The sequence below is a fragment of the Vigna umbellata genome, chromosome 1 (genome assembly GCF_029865625.1).
Source record: "Vigna umbellata cultivar VRB3 chromosome 1, Vumbellata_1.0, whole genome shotgun sequence".
NCBI classification, from domain to species: Eukaryota; Viridiplantae; Streptophyta; class Magnoliopsida; order Fabales; family Fabaceae; genus Vigna; species Vigna umbellata.
This window is the reverse complement of record NC_142165.1, coordinates 86,568,238-86,579,232: the sequence shown is the minus strand read 5'-3', so window position 1 is coordinate 86,579,232 and position 10,995 is coordinate 86,568,238. Positions and strand designations below refer to the sequence as shown.

Here is a 10,995-nt window from a genome sequence, read left to right as displayed (position 1 = left end):
AAATCAAGACCATTTGCACATTACTTTAATTGTTCTATATCACAATTTTGTGTAACTTTTGGTTTCATTTGATTTGTAATTTTGGTTCATTTTTCTTTGCTTTGTGTCTTGAGAAAATGTCATTGGTACAATCCCATCTCCATAGCTAAATTTGTGTAATAGTTTAATTTCCACCATTAGAAGTAAAGGTGTGTGAAGGGGCTCCAAAGTATCTCTTGCATCTTTACATTAGAATCGTTAGTTTATAGCATCTTTATATACCATTTACATCTCAATTACTTTCCTTTTATGTTTTGCTTTGTTTCCTTTTAAGTCTTTGTTATATAGGTGTGTTTGTAACATCTTAGATAAACCTTTCTTTGGTTTAGGAGCATCCTTGCATTTAACTAAAGTGTTTCGGAAGATTTTTAAGTCTTGGTTAAGTATCTAACGCAAGTTATCTTCCACGCATTATCAAAAGAAAAAGTCCATTAGCTTAAAAACAAGTCCATGCCACGGAGTTGCAAAACGCGGTCTTCTGAAAACACAACATCCAGGAAGCAGAGAATAAAAAATGTATGTTCAACTAAAAAAGGAGAATTTCTACAGTTTCTTTGTACAAAAGGAAAGAGAGACAGATTAGAGAAACATATACAGGAAGAGTTGAAGTGACTCGGTACACTTCTTCAGCATGCACCCTCCAGTAAGATTAAGGAAAATTGTTAATTCTTAACAAACTTCAACCCAGTTCACGCCAGAATAGGAAAACATTACCAAGATCCAGTCATCATGAGTCTCAGATACCACTTCCAATTTTAAAATCTGAGAGAGTGGCAGATTCTCGAGCCTCAACTGTTGACGGTGCTTCCTTCTTGTCAAACCCAAAAAAGGAGCAATTCTGAAATGCATCCAGGCTGCTTGCTATCAAGCGATTCAGTCCACTAAGACTGTCACTAAAAATTAGATCCTCGGTATGGTACTTTGTTGATGATGGTATATCCAAATCCAAAGGCCCCAAGGAATCAGGCTGCCACATAATAGAATAAAAAAACATTGTGAGAAATAAAGTCAGACTCACTGCATATTAACAGTTCAAAAAGTTCTTGAAGATCATTAACTATTTTGTTTGATAGTTCAAAGTAGCAGGACGTAAATATGATGGTAATAACTCCCTAACATAAACTTCCAACGAATTGTCTTGATTTAAGTGAATCTAAACAGCTACAAAAAGACCGTGGACTTTAACAAGGAAAAAAACTGAAGTATAGAAGAAAAATACCCAATATATGTCTGCTAGCGCACTAAAATCCTTTCCTAAATGATCCTGGATATCTGCATCGGACTCGGAACTGTCCATAGGCATAGGGTCTGATTGAACAAAATCATCCACAAGCCCCTCTCTTTCCGGTGACAACTGCAATAAATACTACGAAAGTAAATTTCACTTCGCAAGCAATGTCTAGTAATAACATTTAAGATGCACTACCTCGTCCAATTTCTCAAAGCTTCTTTCAGGAACCTTTTTCTCGGACTCTAAAGAAGCAACTGGAGACAAACAAGGACGATCAGCATGAAGAATGTGATCTCTTCGAAATATAAAGGCATCACAAGTTTCTTCAGCATCCCAGATGGAAGACATATGGGCTGCCAGCGTCGATTGTCCCATCTTGTCTTGGTGTCTAGATATGTGAGCAGCAATGGCAGCATCAAAAGAATCGCTACTAAAAGGAACTTGCTGAACATCATGACAATTATCAGCAATAGGAGGATTGATGCAGTCATCTTCGAGATCCTGGGACACTCCTGAAAGTAGATCCCCCACACTAATGTTGGTAAGACTGTCAGCCCATTCTCCAGCTGACAGTCCTGTTCCACTGCTTAATTTTAACTCTTCCTGAATATGAAGAACTTAAAAGTTATGGAAGATTGAACAAATTATGCAATTTAACTGATCAGATATAAAATAGTATCGTTAATGTATACCACTCAACCTCGAAGTGCATAATTGAAACATAACAATCTAAAACAGGGGGGAAGATATGCCCAAGATCACAATAAATGAGAAAATTTATATCATGAGACCCAACAAAGTACAACAATGCAGCCCATTAAGATTCTTCGGCACAAGTTGAAAGTCTAAAGTAAAACTACCGGGCTAATAGAAGAAACAGATTGAGAGGATTGCAATTACCAAGTCTTCTAACTGCGTAGTTACAGCTTCATCCCCGACATCTTTTTCATGCCACAATGTGTTGGCTGTAGGATGACGAGATTCGTCAGAGCTTGTATTGAGGTAAGCACTGTTGCCTCTAGTGTTAGGCACACCAGGTGAGGAGGTCATGAGAGTATGGTTTCTGTTCATGGATATTCTGCAACCTTCAGAGAGCTCCATGGAATGAGCATTAGCTGCTGCCGTAGGAAATGAAACTGAATTCACAATCTGATCCTTAGAATTATACACACTACGTTTGGATTGTGTGAGGATGGAGCCGGATGCTACAGGCACTTGCATATTTAATAACCCAAGTTCAGAATTGGAGAACCAACCATACCTTCACAAAGATAAGTGAATAAGATCATTACAATGTAAATACACATTAAAACAAACATACACCCCGGCTTAAGGTGTCAGGAATGTCAGGTACGATCTCAACACGATTACAAAAAACAACTTATGCCCAGCATTTCTCACTAGATATTCTAAACATTTAGAAAACCCAAATAAAATATAATACAAAATAAAAAAATTAATGTCCCTGTTCTTTTTAGGTTCATTATCATAGGATGAAGCAGAATCAAACTACACTAAAAATATGCCTTAGTAATCTTGTCAGGTGCATATCACGGGAAGGTAAAAAATTAAATACTGATAACCAATTTAAAATATTTGCCATGTTGGTGATATTTTTTTCTCTAATTGATGTACGTATATGTCTGAGTATGTCCCATTATCCTATATTTTGGATATCAGGTGTTGAAATACCTGTCAGAGAGTCTGTGTTTTGTTGCATAAGCTGACTAAAGTATAGGCTATGGGTTTCTCAAAGTGAAGAAAGAGGAAATGACTTATTTTTTCTAGAAACATTAGTCACATTTACACTTTTATAAGTATGTCAAGTTTTGCACGTGAAAAATTTGATCACAATTTTGTCTATATATTACAACCAACGAATCAAAAGCTAGGAATTGAATATATTCAAATTATATTCTAAATATCCTATTTTTAGTCAATCCCATGCATTTTAATAAAATAGATCCACGAACCTTCCATGCTGTTTTCTTTTGTCATGAATGTTCTCAAAATCCCACAACGACTAAAAACACTCAATAAATACTTAAAAAACTGTCTTGAATAAAGAAGGTGAAGTAACTCAGTTGGCTTTCCATTTATAGCATTTATTGTAAGTAAAGATTCCTCAAAACATTTAGCTCATTTGTATAACAAATGGATTTTCACATTTTCTTTTATCTATCAATTATATTGCTAACATTACAATCAAATTATCTGTCTTACATGTCTCTACTTATGAACTTCAAATATGACAATAAAGCAAGAGGGCAAGATAAAAGAGGTACCTTAAACGAAATATGGGTGGACTTCCAATCATTGCATAAATATCAGCTGCACTCAGAGTAGATTCCTGGGACCATCTCTGATAATTAAACAAATTTTCCCTTTGAACACCATAAGGAAAAAGCATTAATTCTCCAACTGCTATGCTAGAATGACCCCATTTACGGTTTAGATGTTCCAAAATTGAGGATATCTTCTTTCGAGTACTAAGTGTAAGCTCCAGGTGAGGATTATGCTTATCCTAAAAGGAAAAGAAACATATATATATAATAGTTTCCAAAAGTTCTGTCACATTGCTACAGTAAGATGGACATTGGTTTTCTTTATACTCACCACTTCCAATGCTCTTCGAGTGGGTTCATCGATTGGGAATAACTGGAGCTTAAGTTTCATACTATTCACATTGTTATCAACAAATTGATTTTGCGGACATGAGGGTAAAGATGGCAGGACATAATCAGTTGGATCAGAACACTTTTCTCCTGGAATTAAAATCAGAGTGAAGTTACAGAAGATCTGAGGAAGCCCTTGATGAAGCAAGGATAAGATTAAAAAAAGTGTGATAGCTACCTGGATTCTCCTGGTCTTGTTCAATCTCTCTAACAGTTGCAGCTCGCTCCAAATGCTCGGCAGCATCTGCAACTAAAGAAACGCCAGCAATTGCAGCCTTCTCCCATTTTCGATATGCAGCAGTTGAAATCATACCTGAGAGAGAGACAGAGAACATTTTTTTTTATTGTAAAGGAAGTAAAATTATGATTTATGACTTTAAATATAAACTATCCAATAGTCATGAAAGAAAACTAATTCAAAACAGAAAACAGGTAAAAAATATCTTGAAGGGAACCGAAAAATAATCACCAGATTTCTTTCGTTGCCTTGTCGATTTCATGGTATTTGAATCTCCCTTAGTGTTACTCCGGCTAACACCCATGTTTATATTGCGCTTCATTGATGATTTTGAAGGTCCCAATTTTAAAATATTTTGACTATCAACAAGAACCAGTTTAACTGCACGGGCCTCGTTTCCTGATGCTCTACCCTGATTTGAGACTGTGGTAGGCACAGGAGGAAGACAATTCCCCCCCTGCAGGGGTCGCTTCCTTACATTCTTCTTTCGGTCCTTCAATAGTTGATGCTCCTTTGAGACAAAAAATATATATCAGCTCCAGAACATACAGAAGATATTAAAAATCAGAACTTCCCTGAAAAATATAAATAGCTTTCACTAACCAAGGCTTCTAAAAATATTTTAAATCTCCGGGGCTTCAGGTGAAGCTTTGAGGCTTTGCAGCTATACTTTTCCAATAAAGACCACCTGCGTCAAAGGTAAAAGTGAGAAGATTTAACGCTGAAAACTCTCACAAAACTATAGCATGCACTGTCAATGGAGCAATTGACTCGTTCTAACAGAATCAGTGAGGGCATTGTAAGTTGACAAGAGGATTCAAAATATAGCCAGCTGACTACATGTTGGCAAGAGAACCAAGAGGAAAAAAGGATGAAAACAACAGGAAAGATAAGGAATTGGTTAGGTGGCTAGGAGGTTAGGAGAGAAAAAAGGGATGAAAACAACAGGAAAGGGAAAGTGGAAAGCCCTCTAATTCCCCTCGTTATTTCTTTTTTCAACATGCCTCTACAATTTTATCATTAAGCAGAGGGATACCTCTTGCATGAAGCTTAGTCTCATTGATTTCTATGGTTAATTCCAAATTTTTATAGACTTCCATAACATTTAACAAGTTTGACATCTCATGCAGCTAACAAGTATTAAGTGATGTGACAATACATCATTGGAGCTGTAAAACTCTTTTCACTTAGTATATAAAAGTAAAACTCAAATCAGAAATCCAACTAGTTATCTTTCAAGGTATTTACTTTTTTAACATTCCCATATTTCCAAAGCACAGGATGTCTTAGTGGTTACATTCCTAATATACCTTTCAGTCACTTGAGAAGAGTTGAACACAAGAAAACAAAGGGTACGCAGAAATGTAATAATCTCTCATCATTTAAATTTTTTATATTTACAGGAGACACTATGAGGAGGGTAAAAAACTAGATAATGGATCCAGACAATTTCAGTCTCAAAATCAACTATCATTCACCAAGTTATTAAACAGTCCAGTCTAATCTCAAATTAAAAAGGGTCTTTAAGCAGGGAAGTTGTGTAATTTTAAGCACGTTAGTGAAGAATTTCACCCCTTAATATTTTCCTACTACCAAAAGTGTTTACCCTTATGGTCTAGGCTTGACACATTTCAGTACCAGGGCATGTTCCGCTCCCATTATCAACCTGTTCTTTCCATTATTTTCCTATATCTATACAATAAAATCAACTGAACTCCAGTTCTTCACCATTCTCCATCATAAGCCCTTGAAATATTTAATAGAAATAACTTCTTGGTGGACAAATATTCTAGTCTTACACACACGTGCACATACATGTATATAAAGCCATTTAATGAACAACCACTCCAAGTAAATTATTACCAGCGAAGCATTGCAGCATTAGTATCTTTAGAGTTTTTGGCATCCAAACATAGTCCTGGACCAAGAAGTTTGTTCATCCGCCTCACAAGCCGGTAGTAATAATGCCTGACCTGCAAGTAAACCCCCACACATAGAGAAGAGTGAGAAAATGAAAACAATATTGTTCACAATAAACTAAACATAATGAATGGGAAAATGCAAAGGGATAAGAAGCCACATGGAGTTGTAACGGATACCTGATCTTTGTTTTTACTTTGTACACGGGAAGTGATTTTCTCAAAATTCTATAAACAATAATATTTCAATCAGCAATCATTATGATACCATATGAAACAAGCCTAGTAAAGTTTAAATAATAACGCCAAAGATGACGTACCTTCCCAACTTGTCGCAATGCAGTGAAGAAACTCTCCTCCTCTTGTCGAGTCCACGCTGCCCACTGCCTGGTTGGTTTTTTTGTAGCTATATATGACACCAAACAAATTAATCTTTTAGCTTCCCATCTCAATAACTACACGTATCAAACTCAACTGCTCAGTAAATTGAAAATAGGAATGATGCACAGAACAGACCTGGCTGCTGAGGGATAACAGCATTTGCCACAGATGAGGAAACACCAGGATCCCCTTTTTGAACTGAGACAACAGGCTCTGGCTGAAATTGAGTATTTGAATCGTGAGAGATTTGCGCCTCAGCCTCCATTTTTTTCCTTTGTTTACATGCTCGTCTTTCTTATGTTGTAGTCTGAAGAGAGAAATGGTATACATTTACGTGATACAATCCTCTTGTATTTCAATTAGCACAACTGAGGAACATATATACATACAAAAGCATTACATAGGGATGGGTCCAAGCCCATATTCATAATGTATCTAACAAAGTTCGATTTCTAATTCAAATTTACCATATCATTCAATTTCATTGAAATTAAAATTATAAAGTACCAAAATCATGCCTCAACTTCAACGCAGGATCATAAGTTATGAGGAAAATGGATCACAATTATTGAATAAAGATACATATCATAACGCACAATGCAGGTTAAAAGCACCAAAAAAATAATAATTCACACTTCAATTAGTTTTCCAGACAGATATCATCAGCAGACATTTAAATGATGCGTAAATAACATTTTATTCGAATTACGTAAAACTGCCGAACAGGAATCGAGTATGTAACACGAGGACCATAATCAAATTGAAGCACAAGGAACGAAATATTTTACCTTGTGAGCCGATATCTCTCGATTTAATGAGTCTCCCAAACGGAACAACGAGGGAATTGCGAGATGCTGAGGGTGGAGGGTAGCGAATCGAAGGGAAATTGAAAATCTGCAAACCCTAACGCGATGTCGAATGATGATAGAAGAAACAAGATCGACGAAGCTGAATCTTCTGTTCTTCTAAATCTAAACGCTTCGTTTCCAGTCTTGCAATTTTTTTAAGAAAATATTACCAATAGTCCTTTATTCCCTTTTTATTACACTATGGTCCCTTATAAGAATTTTGAAATTTTGATGACTTTTAAATAATATTAAATAACTCTAAGTTATTGATAATATTAGTAGAGAAAAAAAACCTTTGCACATAGTTTATGAAATAATTTTACAACTTATTCTAGGTCAAAAATATGTGATAACAATATACAAATGTTGAAAAGTCATAATTGTTGTATACATAACAATATAAAATTGTGTATTGTAATGTTATATACACTATTAAAAAATGTATTCTTATTTTGTTAGTCTTATAGGGTTATGTTAGTAATATGCTTATAAAAATGTGTTCTTAAATTCAACTATTTCAATTTAAATTTCGACAAGTCATTAATTAATCTTTTATTATTTTTTCAAAAATTTTAAACTCTTTAATTAGTATATTTTAGGTGTTTATTCCTTTAAGACTAAGTTAAAATTTATTAATACTTTTGTCATATTGGATCAGGATTCTCTAATCATGTCAACTATCAATTATTTTTCTCACAAATTTAAAAAGAAGTAATGTAACCTTTGTTCTGGTCATACATATGTTTATTGTTAGTTGTCATTGAATCAATGTTGTCACTTTAGATTAGATTAAAATACTTAATTATGAATTGAATTGTTTTAAAACATTAAAATACTATAAAAGTTAATTGTATTGCTATAACATTATATTTTGTAAATATATTTAAAAACTCTTATTTTCTTATACTTTTATCTTTAAACTTTCAAAAAGTCAATAATTTTTTAAATATTGTCCTCTTATATATGAAAAGAGGTTGTGTTTGTAGAAGACACTTTGACTTTTAATAATAAATGTAATTAATTTATCACGAATATTGTGTTTTTTATATTATGATTATGGGTTATCCCTTGAATGAGTCTTAGTTCATAAGCTTAATTACCTTAATTAACTCTTATCATCGTGATAATTATACTTTAGATATGTTCTTTAATTAATTAGCTTTGACTTCTCTTAATGATCTGGTCACCTAGATGTTGTCTTTGCAAATATGTTATTGTCCAAGTTTGCATACATGTAGGCCAAGTACATTTCTTTCCAGATGGCTAAGGTGTAGTCGAAAAAATGTAATACATCAGTTCCCTAAGCTTTACATGATATATGTTAAAATCTTTATAGTGTCGTTATGATCCTTTGGTTGTTGTCGTCTTATAAGTATAGTAGTCCCCCAGCCTCAAGAAGCATAATGACAAAAAGACTTGAGTTTGTAGTTGTCAAGGATGCAGGAGTTAATGGGACATTTTTGGAAAGTAAAAAGTTATGACCTTTGACGTTAGATTTGTGGAGATTTGGTAGTTAGGATTGAAGAGGTGAGAGACAAAGAGTCTCTACAATTCTGTTATAAATAAGATAAGTACTTGTCTCATTTGATCACTTACTCTAACATTTTTTTCTCTATTGTCGATATATATTTCAAGAGTCTTCAATGTCTTAGTGTCGACTAGTATTCGATATGTCTTCAAGTAGTTCTAATATCTTTGATAGAGATAACCTAGAGGGGAGTAGTAGTGAGTACTAAAAAAGGGAAAATCATTATCTTACACAACTGTCTTTTTTTTTCCTTCCTTTCTCGGATCATTTTACACACTCACGAATCAGAGAAGAAATCAAACTACTCCTAACCATAATCAAAACAAAGCACCGCCCATCATCTAATTCATTTATTAGTAAGGTTTTTTATAAATGGATATTCAATTTGTCCTTGAAATTATTTAAAAAATAAATACATTTTATCACTATTTCAATTTTTTCTTTCTCAAAAGTCCATACTGTCAAAAAAAATCTTCAATTCAGCTCAATTCAACTTTACATTCACCAAATTATTTTTCAAGCCTCGAACAAAATATCTACAAAAAAAAAATTAGTCTCCATCTCCACTGAAAAAACATTGTATTGGTCTTAAAAGATTCTCCATTTCACTTCATTTACTATGTTAATTTTTTGTTTGATCAAATGTTATTCTTTTTTTTTTTAAGTTTAGTAACATTTTGAAATATCTTTATAGTGTGTGGATAAAAAGTTTTAAGAATGTAATTAAACTTTATAGAAAATTTAAATTTTTTATTACAAAATATGTTGTTTGGATAGAATTTCATTAAAATATCTGAATTATTTAAAATTAAATAATTTTAAATTTCCCTTATGAAGTAAGAATATTCTTCATATTTGCATATTGATGATTTTCTCTTCATATATTTCTTTGACTCGATTTTGGTTGGGATATTATTAGCTTAATTGAGACTAAAACATTGTTGATATGACTACTTTTTAATTTGTCAACTATGATTGTTTTGTAGATGTTAATAGAAGTTACCTTGTGATTTAAATTGTTTGAATGATTTTTTTTTTAATTTTGTTATAAACTATTGTTATTTCTTCTTCCATTGGTTAGAATTTTTTCCACCAATATTGATAAGACTTTTTTTTTATATGTGAATTAGATTTTTTTTTTCTATTGACATCTATTGTGATTATTTTTATGTGGATGTATATGATGATATTTTTTATTGTTGACACATTTTATTATTTATCAATAGTTTGGCAGGATTTTTTTTTTCTAATGTTAACTTGAAAATTTTTAATCATGGATTGTTTCTTACTATTATAATTTGGGGAATTTTCAACATATATTCATCAAAAAGTTGAGAAAAAAATCGCTTAATCATCAACATCATAAAAATAACCTTAATTGATGTCAACTTAAAACAATCACAGTTCAAGAAATTTTTTTGTAAATATAAATTTAAAAAACTTGACCAACTTTCATTGAAAAATAATATGAACCAATAATAACTAAAAAAAATCAGTGATGCAGAATTTTTGAATTATTTACAATTATTTCATATTTAAACATTTTTTTGCATTTGGTGGTAATTAGTTTATTTAAATGAAAAAAAAACACTAAATTTCAACAGTCTCATCCAAACATTTTTTTTTAAAAATAGATAACTCGAATTCAATGTATTTAAATATTTTAAAAATTGTGAATATGTTAAAAAAACTAAAAATAAAAATAAAATGTTAACAATAAATTATGCTTTTAAATGTCAAATTAAAATTAAATGTTTTTAGCCGCTGCATTCAAAAAATACGTACAAAATTCTTCATTTAAAAATTAAAAACACATAAAATTAAATGCATGTTATAAAATGTGTTTTTTAATGTCATGTTAGAATAAAAGTATACTTCAAATTAAACTTATGCTCATGTTAAGAACGTAAATAAGTAAAAGTATGGCAACATGATGGCTTATTGACTAGATAGATCTTCTTCGCTGTATTGTCTTGATTAATTTGATAAAATAAAAATGTGAAAGCGAAGGACGTGATTTTGTTTGTTCTACAAATGTATCATGCATTTTGTTGAAATAAAACATTTGAAAGAACTATACCAAATCTCATAGTTGCATGTTTTGTTTGCTTGATTAAATGCAAGACATTGCTAACA

At 32.3% G+C, this 10,995-nt stretch overlaps 1 protein-coding gene across 1 annotated transcript; it reads right to left on the bottom strand.

The window, feature by feature from the left end:
* Positions 1 to 538: 538 nt before the first annotated feature.
* Positions 539 to 7,497, bottom strand: TKI1 (TSL-kinase interacting protein 1). Its single transcript, XM_088104582.1, has 14 exons — positions 7,272 to 7,497; positions 6,619 to 6,790; positions 6,423 to 6,508; positions 6,283 to 6,330; positions 6,047 to 6,156; positions 4,787 to 4,871; positions 4,415 to 4,694; positions 4,124 to 4,258; positions 3,887 to 4,035; positions 3,556 to 3,794; positions 2,171 to 2,531; positions 1,466 to 1,873; positions 1,259 to 1,393; positions 539 to 1,006 (listed from the first exon to the last, which is right to left on the bottom strand). The coding sequence occupies exons 2-14, from the start codon at positions 6,746 to 6,748 to the stop codon at positions 776 to 778; spliced, it is 2,397 nt and encodes a 798-aa protein (XP_087960708.1). The 5' UTR covers positions 6,749 to 6,790; positions 7,272 to 7,497; the 3' UTR covers positions 539 to 775.
* Positions 7,498 to 10,995: the final 3,498 nt, after the last annotated feature.